The sequence below is a fragment of the Benincasa hispida genome, chromosome 6 (assembly GCF_027475165.1).
Source record: "Benincasa hispida cultivar pf3 chromosome 6, pf3_genome.v1.1, whole genome shotgun sequence".
NCBI classification, from domain to species: domain Eukaryota; kingdom Viridiplantae; phylum Streptophyta; class Magnoliopsida; order Cucurbitales; family Cucurbitaceae; genus Benincasa; species Benincasa hispida.
The window spans coordinates 6,876,816-6,895,612 of NC_143483.1; the positions used below are offsets into that span (position 1 = coordinate 6,876,816).

The window sequence follows — 18,797 nt, forward strand, 5'->3', positions numbered from 1 at the left end:
TTATATCGTGCGATCGTTTAGCTAACTATTACGCACTCGTTTAGATATCTATTATGTGATTGTTTCGCTAACTGTTACACGATCGTTTAGATATCCGTTATGCGATTGTTTAGCTAATTGTTATGCGATCATTTAGATATATGTTATGCGATCGTTTAGTTAACTATTACGCGATCGTTTAGATATTTGTTATGCGATCCGTTAGTTCGTGTCATGCGATCGTTTAGTTTTCACTATGCGATCGTTTAATTTTTATTATGTGATCTTTTAGTTTTTGTTATACGATCGTTTAAGTTTTTGTTATGCGATTGCTTACTATTCTTACAATGTACACGATTGTCATATTGGTAAGATGGTCGTTCCTACTGAGAAATATTTTCCTACTACAGTTGCTTGCCAAGTCCACAAAATTGCCCCTGTGATTAAGAAAAAGTTGATAAAAGAACAGATGAGACTGTATAGGGAAAAGACCTTTGGTCCACTGTTGGATATAGATCTTGTTTTCAATGGACAACTTTTGCACCACTTTCTGTTAAGGGAGATAGCAAATGCAAACCCAGACGTTATTTCATTCAACATTCTAGGGAATAAGGTAACATTTTCTCAAGAAGATTTTAACTTGATAACTGGGTTGTGGACGCCCAGGGAAACAGTGGAAAGAGAAACAAGTGTTGAAAGACTGCGAGAACTCATACTTGGACCCAAAGACCCAAATGGAAAGGATAGTTCTTGCAAGGATGTGAAGATCACATTTGACAAGCTCAATTTTACTAATGACGAAGATGTCGTCAAGGTTGCATTGGCACTATTCATTGAAACGGTGATGATTGAAAATGACAAGAAAACCCAGTTCGATGTCAGTATATTTGGGATTGTCGATGACCACGACGTCTTCGTACATTACGACTGGTCTTCCCTCTTATATGAACATACATTGAATAGCATGAAGACTATCATGCGCGAGAAGAAGAAGGCATATGATTCAAAGAAAGCAGAAGGTGATCACCACGCTTCACATTACTGTATAAAGGGATTCGACCTTGCATTCCAGGTATGTACTTTTATTTCTGATTCACTTTAATATACATAGAACTTGTGTGTTATGTTCGTCTAAAAAGTTTTCATATCATAGGTTTGGGCTTACAAAATTTCATCTACATCAAGTAAGTTCATAGCCACCAAATTCAGCAAGGTTGCAATCCCTAGAATTCTTAGATGGACTTGTTCTCGTGCTCCATCTTATAAATCATTGAGCAATAAAGTTTTTCAGCCAAAAAAAAGTAAGTAACCGATCACTTCTGACTTGCTCATTTATTTATAGTTTCATGCATTCTGACTTGCTCATTTGTTTATGTATGAACTATTGTTGTGTCGATACTTGTACCTAGCACAAAAGAGTTAAGGTACAAGGAGGACCGACTGGAAGGACTTAATGTGGTTCCTGTTGTTGGAGAAAGGATGATTGAAGGGGTTGAACACTCCATCGACACTCGCAAGTCCTTTGGGGGACATGAAGAGCATGAACCCCATGTAGAAAGCTCTGTAAATGTGCAATGTATAGAGCCAGAACCATGTATGTTGGCTTAGACTAACCCAAGCCTCCACGCATGCCAGTTCAGACTAACCAAATGAGCCAGAACCACATAAGCAACAAAAGTCCTCAAAAAATCGTCATTCCAGATCGTACAAGATTTTTAGGGAGGAAATAAAAGAAATTTGCAAAGATTTGGCAAACTTGACTCCCATGGTCCATCAGATGGGAGATACATTTACTGTCCAACATCATTTGATGGGCCAGCAACTGAACGAAATAAAGATGATGGTCTATCATTTATGTGAGGTATGTATTTCTATACAGTCATTTAGATATTCTCAAATGGACGATCGTTTAGAAATTTTAACCGATCGTTTAGAGTTTCTAGATGATCATATAGATTTTCTAGATGATCGTTCATATTTTCTAGATGATCGTTTTAGATTTTTTATACAATTGTTTAGATTTTATAGACGATCATATAGAGTTTCTAAACGACCGTTTATTTATTCTTAGATGATCAATTACCTCCCTTGACAGAATAGTGCGTTTGATTTTTTCAGGTTAGTAATAATACAAGGACTCATCATGATAGGGGACCTCGTGATGATAAATGGTGATGGTAACAATAATCAAGAACCATATAATGATGATGATCCCCCATAGATCGATGCACAAGTTCCCCCTCAGACCCACCAAGAAACCTACAATGAACAACCAACTGGGACGTTCAGTGAGCAGTCCAAAACTGTTAACGATTAAGATCCAATATCTAAATTGATGGACATCTCTGTCAATGAATAGTCAGTTCCTCAAACCGCTGATGAAATATTAGAACCAGTTGTGGGGACGTCAATTGAGGCGTTTAGTCTTAGGGTCCATTTCAATTTGGGGATGTCAACTGAAAAGTATGCCATTGAAGTTGAGGTATGACTATTGCATGAATTAGTCTTCTTAAAATTGTACTGTCACTGATTTATAATTTATATATAGGAAATAAGTGGTTGAGAGCGCCAGAAAAGGAAAAAACCAGCCAAGTTCACACATGAGTGTTTGAAAAGGGGGAAGAAAGGAGATTCTCAGCCCGATTCTAAACCACCTTCAAAACAATTCAACCTCATTCACCTCCAAGATCTCCTCAACCCTAATCTCAAGAAGTTGAACCACTTATAGTGGGACTGAAATCGACCATTATTGTTATCAATCCCACACCCTTGGTCCCTATACCTGAGTTCCCCATAAGGGTCGTTTGTTCCTATGACCCATGTTTCCCGGTCCTTGATGTTATGTGGAATGCGTACAAAAAATGGAAAAGTCATCCTAAAACAAAAAACGAGGAACGGATGGTAGTATATACATTCCGACCAAGGATTTCTACAAAATGCTTGAGTAGAACACATGGGTGCTTGCAAACTTGAGTATTTCTGTTAATTCATTAACCAAGATCAATCATTTAGAAAATTCTTGATCATTTAAAAAATTCTAATCAATCATTTAAAAGGTTATAAACGATCGATTAGAATTAAAATTCTAATAAACCATCGATTAGAATTTTCTAAACGATCATTTAGAAACTTCTAAGCAATCAATTAGAATTTTCTAAATGATCTTCTAGTAGTTTCTTAATGATATTTTAGCAACTTTTTAAGCTATCGCACAGACAGCTTATACTTTTCTTTATTGTACTAGACTATGGATCTTCTTTTGATGCACATGCATAAGAAGTTGCACTCGAAACCTAACCTCTGTAAGATTCGATTCACGGTCATTGATTCAAGCTTCACGGTATGGAAATTTCACATATCTATTGAAACTACTCTTAACTCAAGCATGTATTTACATCTTGCCTTTCCTAGGATGCTTTGAGGAGCCAGAGGGTGTTGCTTCTAAGATCCGGTCAGACGGTATTGAAATGGAGGGTGGCAAAGTGACAGGCTGGTTGGATCATGAAGCACATATGAGGTTTTGGGCGGAATCTCACTTCTTCATTGACAACGTGCTTGGACAGTACGAAGAATACAAGCCAGCATGGACAGATGTTGACTTTGTATTTGGGCCAATCAACATCAAACAACATTGCTTATGCTTGCCATCAATCAATAGGGGTGCACAATCTTTGTATTTGACTCCATGTCAAACTACATCGGTGAATACATAGTTTACGGTTATTTGAAGCTCATGGCTAGAGCAATACTGTCCATGTTTATTTCTGTCGGATTCGACAACTGAAGGATCTCATATCTGAAGAGTTCCATGAGCATGTTCGGATCGCTCCGATCTCACAATGACCGAAATATAAATTATAAACATTCAACAAACAGTTATACAAACAAATCTTTATTAACGACATGCTATAAACAACAAAATCATAAGGGAAACAATTTCATACCAGTTGAAGACGTTCTTCACACTTCGGAACTCCAATGCAGCGAAAAACCTCCACGCGATCTACCAATGCCCAGCGGAAGCGTCGACTGCGATAGCATGAACAACGCACGAACACGAATGTCGCAGGGACGAGACCACCACTAAAGATCCTCGGGTATTCTCAAAGTGAAAACCCAAAGGACGGTCTTTGATAAATTTGGTAGAGAAAAGAGGAAACACCAATCGTGTAGGCGATAAGCAAGTGGGAAGGAAAAAGCGCTATCGCATAGTAGACTGCTTATTGTTTAGGAGAAGCTATACAATTGTGTAGGATTTACTGAACGATCATTTAGAAAAAGGTAAATGATCGTTTAGCTAAATTGGCATATTATACGATCGTTTAGAGAAGTTATACGATTGTGTAGGTGATAGTGTGCGATGGTTTAGGCGCAAGGAAGACGATCGTTTAGACGGAGAGTGCTATCATATAGTCTCTCGATTTTCTTAAGTGATCACTTAAAATTCTCCAACGCGCGCTTCAGAAATATTTTTGGGCGATTGATTGAACAAAATGAAAACTATTTTCATTTTAACTCATCAGTTACAATAACCGACATTGCCCCACTAACCCGTGTCTGAACGTGAATTTTGGATTAATTATCATATAATTAATCAACTAATTAATTAATAAATATAATCATATTATATTTTTATCTATAGTTTGATATCACATATCTACTATAGTATTTTCTCCTCTACTTGATATAAATCATATTTATATCTAATTTCCTCCAAAATAATGTATCTCATATATTTAGCCAATTATATCATATATAATTAACTAGTCCAATTATATCATATATAATCGAACTTCCTTTTATCAATTTGAATGTTTCAAATTAACCAAAACACTGGTTCTCGACTTTATCCAAGCTACCCAGGGGACCTAATGGACCTGTGGCTCGAAGCTCAAACGGTTCGTGAATAGCTTACTAAACTCTTTAGCCACGAGATCCACCATCCATCAACTATCAGGCATTCCACTAAAGACCACCAGTTGAACTCTTCTTACCACAGATATATTTCTGTGTCCACCGAATATAACCAATCATGAGCACGATGACCCTTCACAGATGCTCGTAAGTATAGTTGGGCCAAATTACCGTTATGCCCTTGTAGTTACATCTCACTCCTTAAGTACCACTGATTTCTCTAATGAACAATACAACATAGTCCAACTATGTGTGAATATCTCTCGGACCAAGAGAAGGTGTCACACCCCACCCCAGACCACCCTCTAAGCCTAGAGAAGGGCGTGACTACAGCAGTTATCAACCCTTTGGCTGACACTTACTGCCTAATAACTCTGATACTAAAATATAACTTATATACAGCGAAATGTCTTTAGGCCAAAAATTTATTAATTTAGAAACATAACATATTTAGAGTCATTACAACACTAGATTTACAAGTCCGAAAACCCAAAAACCCTAGTCCCTATATGAACAACAATAACATGTGTACAATATTAACAGTAACCACCTAAATCGATGGGTTACAAATATCTTATTCCTTTAGTGGCAGAGCAGATGCAGAGCTATCTTTAGAGGATTTGACCGCTACTTGGGGGGGGGGGGAGAAAATATTTGAAAACGGGGTGAGCTTGCGCCCAGTGAGTGACTTAAGAAAGATAATTGATTCTCATGCAAAATCTCAATAAAGAGTTTAACTGAAATATAAGTTTCTACAGTACTTCTACTACAGTATAAACATTTTCCAAGCATGAACATATAAAGATGTTTTAATCATAAAACAGTAAAACTCTTTCTCAGTTGAGGATAACCCTACTGTGGGTAAAAACAATCCCAACACCAACTACTAGTCAAGAGAGAACCCTTTTATTCAATCTCTGACTCTACCTACGTGCACGTGGCCATATTAAGTACCATCATACCTTAGGTACTTCTGCTCAGATACCTTCTCAAACATCCTTCAGTATCTGGTTGGTTTGGTACCTTCTCAAACGCCCTTCAGTATCAATAGATACCTTCTCAAATGTCCTTCAGTATCTAGTTGGGTGGATACCTTCTCAAATGTCCTTCGGTATCGCGTTTCAAGTAAAACTAGTCATACAATGACTTTCTCTTTAAAGAATGTAAAGTATAACACATATAAAAACATGGCTTTAAAGGTACTAACGCATTCTGAGTATATTAACCACATATAGATCGCTTTTCAACAATTTCTCACACATGCATGCATTTAAAATATCACTCATGGTTTGCTTGGAAATTACTTTGTAAAACTAGATGACATGAGAATAATCCATGCTTTCTTTAACACGTTGTAATAAAACATTTTAAGCAAATGTTTTAGTCAAAACGTTTTAGCCACTCACCTTGATTGCTTAGGAGCTTTTCACTCTAGTAGCTCCATTTTCTACCTCGGGTTCCCTTTTCACCCCTAAAATTTAGATTCAAATTACAACTCAAATTACTCACAGTTCTAAATCTTATTTTAAGATGCTTTCTTCTACAAACATATTATAAAATGTCTCTTTGAAGCTCACCCTAAAATTTGAGCTCAGAACTCTTCGTGGTTTGGCTGGAATCACAGAATCTTCAAGACTGGCCCAAACTGATCCGACAGCCTGATCCTTCTGTCTTCTTCTCAGTTTCCAGCCCGATCCCTTCGAGCTTTTCTTCCGAAAGCCCTACCCTGAAAACTAGACTTTCAGAGCTTTCAGGTGGCTTTTTAATCACTCCAAACGCACGAGTAAATTGGGAGAACTTCTCATCCCAAGTTGATGCGTCCTCTTCAGACCTCACTGTTTAATGCATCCTCTATGACTAACGGTATTTCTCATCCCAAATTGGGAGAACTTCTCATCCCTAGTAATTTGCTCAACTTTCCTACTCTTTTTACGGTATTTTTGAATTGTGAACTAAAAGTGATGTCTCTTGGCTCTATTTATAGGCGTCCAAACCTTCTCCAGAATTGACACCACCTACTTGGCTGCATGTCTCCTTCTCACCCCATCAATGCAATGTTGTGATCATCACAAGCTAAGTGTCTTCCTCCTGTGTAGCCAACGCATGAGCTTCCAATCAGATGCCACCACCTCAAATTCTTAAGGCTTAAGGCTTTCCATCCAAGAAGACATATGGTTTTGATGATGTTCTTCTACTGATCTCATCCCTTGTATGCGTCCAACTCTTGGTTGTTCAACATATAATCCATACTCAATGCATAGCCTATCATCAATGCATAGCAAGCCAAATCACTACCATCACAATTCAACTTAGCCATCACAAGAGCTAACCATCACCAACGCATAGGGTGACCGTCCATCCTCGACGCATGGCTCACTAGGTAGCATTGCACGGCTTGCTTGGTGTCACGGTCATGCTTGTCCAGGGCCTGTTGCCCATGGCCACATGCCCTATCCAACCCCCTTCTAACATACTTTCATATCTTGTATTGTATTAGCTTAGTTATCTTGCTTTCTTTACATTTTCATTGTAAGTGACCACTCGCCCTTTTGCATATGCAAGGGAGCCAGTTGGCTTTTTGTTCAGAATGCACTATATGGGGATAAGACTAACCATCACTTCCTCATACCCAGAGTAGTACTCTATAAAGTTGTTGTTGTTGCTTATTGCTTTCTAGTCTACTACAATCTTTCTTTCTTTATTCACACTCACAAAAAATTCTTACGAAAACCTTTTCTCCAAACCCGTTTTCTAAAATCGTTTTCCCTAAAACGGGGGTGGAGGTTGCGAGAGGCACTCGGTGTGCCACCGGCAGTTCGTATTTGAGTTGGCTGACTTGTTCGTGAGCGGGAACAAGTGCCGCACAATCGCTAAGAGAAGCTTCCGAAAGAGCGATTGTGACAGTTGGTATCAGAGCCAAGTCGGCTCACAGAGTGAAGATTAGTGATCATGTCGGCAACGAAAAACCTGAATAAGTCCCATGTGGATAGGTTGGTAGAGATGGAAGAGCAAATTCTCTACCTGAGAGAGGTCCCGGATAGTGTCTGTTTCCTAGAGACTCGGCTACAAGAAGTTGCTGAGAAAGCCGATGGAATTGATGTGGTAGTGGGCCGCTTAGATGGATTACCCGTCAAAGAATTGATGATGAGGGTAGAGACCCTCGAGACTAAAATAGCATAGTCCGACAGCTTTGAACGTGGCGATAGCTCATCGGGCTCTGTTGCCCACATAGAGGAGCGCGTCGAAGAGTTGGACGGCTCCCAAAAATCAATACTTCAGATGGTAACCGATTTGTCTGAAGACTTTCGGTCGGCCCTTGACGTCGTCAGAACCGAGATAGTGGATGTGAGTATTAGGGTGAATCTCAACATCCAAGCGGTAAGGAACCAAACCCCATCTGGGGGAGCAATGGTAGTAAGCCAAATAAAAATCTCAGAACCGAAACCCTTCTGTGGAGTGCGAGAAGCAAAAACCCTGGAAAATTTTATCTTCGATCTTGAGCAATACTTCAAGGCGACGAACACAGTGACTGAAGAGTCAAAAGTCACACTAGTAACGATGCATCTGGCTGAAGATGCAAAATTTTGGGGGAGATCACGATTTACAGACATACAGGAAGAACGATGCACTATTGATACTTGGGATAGATTGAAACAAGAACTTCGCTCACAGTTCTTCCCTGAAAATGTCGAGATCTTGGCTCGACGAAAACTCCGAGAGCTGAAGCAAACGGGTAACATCAGGGACAACGTAAAACAGTTTCCAGGACTCATGTTGGACATACGAGATATGTCTGAAAAAGATAAGGTCTTTTGCTTTGTTGAAGGGCTGAAACCGTGGGCGAAATCAAAACTATATGAACAGAGAGTACAGAATCTCCTCTCTGCCTATACGGTAGCTGAACGGCTATATGACCTTAGCACTGACTCGCAAGATGTGAGGAAGCAGTCAACTTCCTCAAATGGGGGAAACAGAAACAGTCGTTCCAGTCCTCCCAGACCTGGGGGAGAAGACAAGAACACAGGGGGGACCGTAAATCATCCCAACCGAGATCAGGAAACAACTGGCGGGGGCCGCCATAATAGCATAACAATTACAATCGCCCCCTGTCTTGTTTCATATGTAGAGGGCCACATAGGGTGAGCGAATGTCCAAATCGAACCGCGTTCAATGCTTTTCAAGCCATATTAGCCTCTGCCTCTGAAGACAAGGCTGGACTAGAGGAGACAGTAATCGAGCCAGCTGCAGAAATTGAGAATCCCAGGATGGGGGCATTGAAATTCTTATCTGCGCTCCAGAAGAAAATGGGAAAGGCGACAGAGCCACTAGAGAAAGGACTCATGTATGTGGACGCTTGGGTCAACCAAAGATCGGCCAAGAACACTATGGTCGACTCTGGAGCCACCCATAACTTCATGGCTGAAACGGAAGCACGCCGCCTGAACTTGACCTGGGAAAGAGATGCAGGGAAGATGAAAGCTATGAATTCTGCAGCCCTACCGATTACGGGGATAGCGAAGAGAACTCCAGTGAAGTTAGAAGACTGGAAGGGCCTCGTTGACTTCATGATTGTCAAGATGGATGATTTCGACGTGGTATTGGGGATGGAGTTCCTACTTGAACATAAAGTCATACCAATGCCCCTCGCCAAATGTCTAGTCATTACCGGATCTACACCCATCATAGTTCAAGCCAGTATCAAGCAGCCAAATGGGGTGAGAATGATCTCAGCCCTCCAATTGAAGAGAGGCCTAGCCCACGGTGAACCCACGTTTATGGCCATACTGATAGAATCAGTTGAATCCACTGAAGAGGAGATCCCTCAAGACGTTCTATTTGTCTTGGAAGAGTATCGGGATGTCATGCCTAAAAGCTTGCCCAAGTCCTTACCCCCACGAAGGGGTATTGACCATGAGATTGAGTTGTTACCAGGGGAAAAGCCGCCTGCCAAGAATGCATATCGGATGGCCCCGCCAGAATTGGCCAAACTCCAAAAACAGTTAGACGAATTGCTAGATCCAGGATTTATCAGACCAGCGAAAGCCCTTTACGGAGCCCCAGTACTGTTCCAGAAGAAGAAGGATGGGAGCCTCCGGTTGTGCATCGACTATCGGGCCTTGAACAAACTCACAGTCCGCAACAAATATCCCCTTCCTATCATTACTGACTTATTTGATCGGCTTCATGGCGCTAAGTATTTCTCGAAGATGGACCTACGATCAGGATATTATCAGGTCCGAATTGCTGAAGGAGACAAACCTAAGACAACCTGTGTCACGAGATATGGAGCCTTCGAATTCCTCGTGATGCCCTTTAGCCTCACCAATGCTCCAGCAACTTTCTGTACCTTAATGAACCAAGTGTTTCACGAATACCTCGACAAATTCATCGTAGTGTATCTCGATGACATTATGGTCTATTGCCTCGCTGAAGGACCATCGACATCACCTCCAACTAATCTTTGAAAAAACTGAGGAAAAATCAGTTGTATGTAAAGAGAGATAAGTGTTCCTTTGCCCAAGAGCGCATAAATTTCCTCGGCCATGTGATTGAGTGTGGTCGGATTGGTATGGAAGAAGGCAAGGTGGTCGCGATCAGAGACTAGAGGGTACCATCATCCGTGACCAAATTACGATCCTTCCTCGGACTAGCTAACTACTATAGGCGGTTCTTAGAAGGATTCTCGAGAAGAACAGGGCCATTAACCGAACTGTTGAAGAAAGATAGCCAATGAAGCTGGACTTCTGAATGTCAAGCCGCCTTTGAGGGCTTGAAAAAAGTGATGATTGAGGGGCCGGTCCTTGGCATTGTCGACGTGACCAAGCCATTTGAAGTAGAGACTGATGCTTCTGACTTCGCGTTGGGCGGTGTCCTCCTCCAAGACGGACACCCCATCGCGTATAAGAGTAGGAAACTAAATGATGCCGAACGGAGGTATGCCGCCTCCGAGAAAGAGATGTTAGCAGTAGTTCACTGTTTGAGGGCTTGGAGACAGTATCTCTTGGGGGCCAAGTTCGTGGTCAAGACCGACAACAACTTCATTTGTCACTTCTTCAACCAACCGAAGTTGTAGTCGAAACAGGCACGGTGGCAGGAGTGTCTAGCGGAGTTCGACTTCCAATTCGAACATAGACCGGGGAAAAGTAACCAAGTGGCCGATGCTCTTAGCCGAAAGAGCGAACATGCGGCCCTGTGCATGTTCGCCCGCCTACAAGCAAGTACTTTGAGTGCAACAGTACGAGAAACTGTCAAAACTCACTATACAAATGACACAGCGGTGCAAGCCATCATACAGTTGGCCAAAGAGGGGAAGACACGCCAGTTTTGGGTGGAAGAAGATCTACTATACACCAAGGGCAATCGCCTTTACATCCCCAGATCCGGGGAGTTACGAAGGTCACTGATGAAGGAGTGTCACGACACACCGTGGGCAGGACATAATGGTTGGCAGAGGACTTATGCCCTTCTGAAACAAGGCTACTATTGGCTAAGCCTTTGAGACGATGTCATGCAATTTACCAAGACTTGCCTTGTCTGCCAACAAGACGAGGTCGAAAGGGCGAAATTAGCGGGTCTGCTGGAACCCCTACCTGTGCCCTCTAGACCATGGGAGAGCGTGTCTCTCGACTTCATCACCTATTTGCCCAAGGTGGGAGAGTTCGAATCGATCCTTGTTATCATCAACCAGTTCTCAAAATATGCCACTTTCATCCCGACGCCGAAAATGTGCACAGCCGTGATGACTGCCCAGCTGTTCTTCAAACACATCGTGAAATTATAGGGCGTCCCCGCGAGCATTGTTAATGATCGGGACGGAAGATTCACTGGGACATTCTGGACAGAATTATTCAAAATATTGGGTCAACATTGAATATCTCCTTTAGCTATCATCCCCAAACTGACGGCCAGACGGAACGCTTCAATAGTATGCTCGAGAAATATTTGCGTCACTTTATCGATGCTAGGCAGAAGAACTGGGTCCAGTTGTTAGATGTGGCTCAATTCAGCTTCAATAGCCAGTAGAGTTCCGTGACGGGAAAAACGCCCTTCGAAGTGGTGTGCGGTAGACAGCCACTCATGCCACACTTGGTGGACCACCCTTATGTAGGCAAAAGTCCTCAGGCACATAACTTCACTAAAGAGTGGAGCAAAACCTCTGAGATAGCTCGCGCCTACCTAGAAAAGCATCAAGAAGGATGAAGAAATGGGCTAATAAGAAGCAGAGGGCCCTCGAGTTTCAAGCCGGGGACAAGGTCCTGATTAAGCTACGACCGAAATAGTTTCGTTTCCGAGGCCAGAGAGATAAACGGCTAGTAAGAAAATATGAAGGTCCAGTGGAGGTAATTGAGAAGGTCGGGAGAACCTCATATAGGGTTCAGTTACCCTCATGGATGAAGATTCATCATGTCATCCATGTGAGTATCCTAAAGCCCTATCATCCCGATCCCGAGGACGAACAACGAAACATGCTAAGGCGCCCACCAGTCACGATGAAGAGCTCCGCTGAGAAAGAACTTGAACAAATTCTGAATAAACGTACGCGCCGTATTGGAAGACCCAGACAAGAACTGACAGAGTTCTTAGTGAAATAGAAGGATCTCCCCGACGAAGAGATCAGTTGGGAGCGGGCCGAAGATTTGAAGAATGCAGCTCCAGCCATCGCAGATTTTGAACAAGGTCAGTTGACGGGGACGTCAACTAATTAAGTGGGGGAGAATATCACGGTCATGCTTGTCCAGGGCCTGTTGCCTATGGCCGCATGCCCGATCCAACCCCCTTTCTTTATTCACACTCACAAAAACTTCTTACGAAAACCTTTTCTCCAAATCCGTTTTCCCTAAAACGGGGGTGGAGGTTGCGAGAAGCACTCGGTGTGCCACCGGCAGTCCGTATTTGAGTTGGCTGACTTGTTCGTGAGTGGGAACAAGTGCCGCACAATCGTTAAGAGAAGCTTCCAAAAGAGCGATTGTGACACTTGGCATGGGCACATGGTGCTGACTACCAACGCATAGGCGCGCTGCATAGGCTGGTCGCTCGATGCATGAGCGCACTGAACGCTTGACGCATTGGGCGCGCGGGGTGCCTTGATGCTTGGCCGAGTGCTTCGGTGCATAGGCGTGCTATTTTGATGCATGGGCGTGCAGCATATGCTGGCCATCGCTTGCTCGCTCGGCTGCATGGGTTGCGGGCTTGGCTGCATGGCAGGGCACTTTGATGCATGGCATGGCTGCTCGACATGGCTCTTAATTCATGGGCGTGGCCACTCGGCACATGGCAGAGGTGCTGGTCAAGACTGCTCGACGCATGGGTTGTCTTCCAACGCATCACCTCCATCTTTCTTTCTTCAGCCGCATGCCATCCCCAACCACTCTTCCAACGCATCAACACCACCCTTCCAACGCATCAACACACAAAATTTATACTTAGCCAAATTTCCAAATTTTCTTAAAAGTTAAACTTCCAAATCTCCTATTTCCTTCAAATGTCCACTTTTCCTCTACCATTCCACACTAGTTTCCATATCAACCTACTCATCACACTAGTCTTAGTAGGGAACATACTCAAGTAGAAATTAGGATTCGGGGTTCTCATTTACCTCCCCCTTATAAAAATTTCATCCTCAAAATTTTGCTACAAGCCCGTCAACTAAACAACTGCGGGTACTTATTTCTGATTTGCTCTTCGGCTTCCCACGTTGCTTCTTCCATGCTATGGTTCTGCCATAGTACCTTTACCAATGGGATTGTCTTATTCCTTAAGACCTGTTCCTTTCTGTCAAGGATTTCTACTAGTTCCTCTTCATAAGACAAATTTTCTCTCAACTGTACCAGTTGTTCAGGCAACACATGGGTAGGATCTGGCACATAGTTTCTAGGCATTGCCACATGAAACACATCATGAATACGAGATAATTCTGGAGGTAAATCCAATCTGTATGCCATTAGGCCGACTCTTTCTATTATCTCATAGGGTCTAATATATCTCGGGCTTAATTTCCCTTTCCTACCGAATTTAAGTATTCCTTTCCACGGAGATAACTTCAGAAATACTTTATCACCAACTTTAAACTCTAACTCCCTTCTCCGCTTATTAACGTAACTCTTTTGCCTATCTCGAACCGTCTTAAGATCATCTATTATAATCTTAACGTTGTCTGATGTTTGTTGCACAAGTTCTGGACCTAGTAATTTCCTCTCACCGACTTCATTCCAACATATCGAAGTTCTACTTGGCCTACCTATAGTGCCTCATACGGTGCCATCCCGATACTCGAATGGTAACTGTTATTATACGCAAATTCGGTTGACGACAGATGCATATCCCAACTGCCCTTAAATTGTAATATACATGCTCTCAGCATGTCCTCTAATGTCTGGATTGTCCGTTCAGACTGACCATCCGTCTGTGGATGAAAAGCAGTACTAAAATATAACTTAGTTCCCATAGCTTTCTGCAAACTAGGCCAAAACTTAGATGTAAATCTGGAGTCTTGATCTGATACAATTGAAACTGGAGTCCCAAACTGACTCATGACTCGATCAACATACAACTTAGCTAATTGGTCTAGGGTATAAGTAACTTTAACAGGTAAAAACTTAGTTGTTTTTGTCAATCTATCCACAATTACCCATATGCCATCATAGCTTGCTGGTGTCTTAGGTAATCCAAAAAGGAAATCCATCCTAATATGCTCCCATTTCCACTCTGGTACTGGGAGTGGATTAAGTAATCCTGCTGGCCTCTGTCTGTTCAGTTTAACATGTTGACATATTAGGCACCTGTCAACATACTTTGCTATCTCTCTTTTCATACTAGGCCACCAGTGCCATCTCTTTAATGTTCTGTACATCTTCGTACTACCCGGATGCATAGCATAGCCCGAACTATGTGCTTCCTCTAGAATAGCTTGTTTAAGTGATAAGCCCTTAGGTACGCATATCCTACCTTCTTTCAATAGCACTCTATCAGCTCTTAATTGGTAGTCCATCCTCAATCCTTTATTCACTTCTTCAGCTAACTTCTAAAAATCGGAATCCTTTAATTATTCACGTAGAATATCTTCTATGACCTACACACTTGAAATGAAGCTAATAACCCTCCTTTTTGACCGATTGATAATGCTGCCCTAGCATTATACAACTCATGAATCAGTGTACCCTTCACTGAATTGATACTAGCTCTAGTTGATCTAGTTTTTCGACTTAAAGCATTAGCTACTACATTTGCTTTACCTGGGTGATAGTCAATGGTACAATCATAGTCTTTGATCAATTCGAGCCATCTTCTCTATCTCAAGTTTAGTTCCTTCTGATCAAAGATATGCTTTAAAATTTTATGATCTGTGAATATATGACATCCCTCACCAAACAGGTAATGTCTCCACAACTTTAGAGCTAACATAACTGCTGCTAATTCCAAATCATGTGTAGGGTAGTTACATTCATGCTTCTTTAACTGTCGAGAAGCATAAACTACTACCTTTCCCTCCTGCATCAGCACACATCCTAACACTTGTCGGGATGCATCATAATAAACCTCAAATCTTTAATTAGTGTAGGTAGAGTTAATACTGGTGCTGATACTAACTTTTGTTTCAATATCTGAAAACTGTGCTCGCATTCTGACGACCACTCAAACTTCACATCTTTTCTGGTTAGGTTTGTCAATGGAAGAGCTATCTTAGAAAAGCTCTCTATGAATCTGCTATAATAACCTGCTAAACCCAGAAAACTACATACTTCGGTTACATTCAAGGGTCGTTCCCAGTCGACTATTGCTTCCATCTTTTGGGAATCAACGCTAACTCTGTCAACTTAAACTATATGCCTAAGGAATACAACTTGGTTTAACCAAAAATCACACTTACTAAATTTGGCATATAACTTCTTTTCCCTTAGAATCTATAACACCATCCTTAGATGTTCTTTGTGTTTCTCTGCACTACTAGAATACACTAGTATGTCGCCTATGAACACTATCACAAAATGATCCAGATAAGAATGAAATATCCTATTCATCAAGTCCATAAATACCACAGGAGCATTTGTCAATCCAAACGGCATTACTAGGAACTCAAAATGTCATATCTAGTTTTAAATGCAGTCTTTGGAACATTTGTGCCTTTCACCTTCAACTGGTGATAACCTGATCTCAAATCTATCTTAGAGAACACCGTGGCTCCCTTTAACTGATCAAAGAGATCATCTATACGAGGTAATGGATACTTATTCTTAATGGTCACCTTATTCAACTGTCTATAGTCTATGCATAATCTAAGAGTACCATCTTTCTTCTTAACAAACAAGACTGGTGCTCCCCAAGGCGACACACTGGGTCTAATGTACCTCTTATCTACAAGCTCTTGTAACTGAACTTTTAACTCCTTCAGTTCCGTTGGAGCCATCCTATATGGTGTCTGGGATATAGTTGCTGTATCCGAAACTAACTCAATAGTGAACTCTATTTCCCTATCAGGTGGTAAGCCTGGTAACTTTTCAGGAAATACATCTAAGAATTCTCGTACCACAGGTACATTCTCAGGTTTCATTTTCTTATCCCGTGAAATTGCTACATAGGCTAAATAGGCTTTGCATCCTTTACTCAACAACTTCCTAGCCTTTACTGCTGATATTAAACTTCCTGGAAGTATTCTTTTACTTCTCACCAGGGTTATTTCTTTTTCACCTGGTTTCCTAAACACTATTTCTCTCTTAAAACAATCTATAGTGGCATAGTGTTTACTTAGAAAATCCATACCTAAGATAACATCAAACTAGTAATTCTAATGGAATCAAGTTAACCCAAAAACTCTGATTTCCAAGAATTACTTCACAATTCCTGTAATACTCATGTACAACTAGAGTATCTCCTATAGACGTAAAGATAAACAAATCCTCATTCATATGCTCAGGCACTCTATCTATATGTAATGCACACATGCTAGATATGAATGAGTGCGTAGCACCAGGATCAAATAATGCATAAGCGGATTGATTACATAAAGTCATCGTACCAGTTACGATATCTGGAGCCTCTTCCGCTTCCTAGTGTGTCATAGTGTACACTCTACCCCGATGCTGCTGCTGTTGCTAGGGTCGTCCAGCTACCCCTTTCTGCTTAGCTACACTGGATCCCTCACCTCTAGTTCCAGTCACTCTAGGTTGGTTTACAGTCTGTATAACTTCTCTTTGCTCACTCTGTGCTCCATGAACTAGCTGAGGACAATCTCTCTTGAAATGCCCCCCTTGTTCACACTGGAAGCACACATTCCTATTACCATAACATAATCCTGTATGAGGTCTACCACAGTTTAAGCAAAGTGGTTTCCTCCCTATACTAGCTACTGACTCGCTAGCGCGACCTGATACCGATCAATCATTCGATCCAGCTGTAGGTCTTGACCTCTTTCGACTTGAACTTTGTTGGCTCATGCCTCCAAAGCTCCTTATACTTGTCTGTCCAGAGAACGAGGATCTAAATCTCTTACTTCTCGTTTCTTCAGGCATTCTAAACTATCTTTCACCTGGCTGGAGAACATCTTTCCTCACTACACTCTGCTCTACTCGGATAGCGGTCTCAACTAACTGAGTGAAATTCACTCAATTGGATGTAGAGGTAACGAGTGTACGTATCTTTCTTCTTAGGCCATTCTCAAATCTCCTACACCTCTCATTCTCTTCCGCGATGATCGGAAGGGCATACTGAGATAACTCAGTAAATCTTTATTCGTACTCAGCAATCGTTATCACTCCCTAAGTTAGCCTAATGAATTCCTCCCTCTTCGCTTCTTTAAAACAACTAGGGTAGTATTTATCCTCAAATACTTGTCTAAACTCAGACCAAGTCATAGTTTCCGAACTATTCCTTCTAGCCTCTATCACTTTCCACCACTTCTTAGCCCATTTCTGCACAAGAATGTCGCTAACTCAACCTTACGGTCTTCAGAGCACCTCATAATCTTAAAACATTTCTCTATCAAATCCAACCAGATCTCAAAATCTATTGGATCTGTGGCTCCATCGAACGTCATGGCTTCTAAAGCTTTCAGCCTCTCGATGCCGAATTTCTTTTCTGGATCATTCTGAATCGATCCTACACTCGTCACCAATCTTTGAGTGATTCTATCAAATACTCGATCCTTCATCTAGGGTTCTACACCTACCTTTGGTGTACTTGTCTCGTTTGCAGAAGTTACTTCCTGCACTACTGAGTCTCTAACTCTTTTCCCCTTCGAGTCTGGGTCCCCTCTAACTTCAGGACCTCCACTGGTAGGGTCAACATTCCTGTCCTCAGTCTGCTTGCTCTGCTTGCCACTTCTCCTTAGTATCTTTGCCTAATTATTAAGTACACATGTTAAGGACTTACCTATGGGACTTAATCTAATGCATGAACTCTCTCTTTCACCCAAAACCTTATGCTAGCTCAAACCTTTCCCAAGTTTACATATACCTTTTCTCTGATACCAAGCTGGTATCAACCCAAACTTTATACTTAACCTTCTCCCAGGTTTTACGTAAACCTTTGCTCTGATACCAAGCTGTCACACCTCGCCCCAGACCACCCTCTTAGCCTAGAGAAGGGCGTGACTACAACAATTATCAACCCTTTGGTTGACACTTACTGCATAATAACTCTTGCGGAATAACTCTGATGCCAAAATATAACTTATATACAGCAAAATTTCTTTAGGCCAAAAATTTATTAATTTAGAAACATAACATATTTAGAGTCATTACAACACTAGATTTATAAGTCCCAAAACCCAAAAACCCTAGTCCCTATATGAACAACAGTAATATGTGTACAATATTAACAGTAACCACCTAAACCGATGGGTTACAAATCTTTTATTCCTTTAGTGGCAAAGCAGATGCAGAGCTATCTTCCGAGGATTTGACCGCTAC

At 41.6% G+C, this 18,797-nt stretch overlaps 1 protein-coding gene across 1 annotated transcript; it reads left to right on the forward strand.

Moving 5' to 3' along the window:
• The first annotated feature begins 352 nt into the window (after positions 1 to 352).
• On the forward strand, positions 353 to 3,692 carry LOC150035385 (uncharacterized). Its single transcript, XM_090314298.1, has 5 exons — positions 353 to 1,051; positions 1,757 to 1,840; positions 2,339 to 2,461; positions 3,313 to 3,319; positions 3,391 to 3,692. Exons 1-5 carry the CDS (start codon positions 353 to 355, stop codon positions 3,690 to 3,692), a joined length of 1,215 nt encoding a protein of 404 aa, XP_090170424.1.
• Positions 3,693 to 18,797: the final 15,105 nt, after the last annotated feature.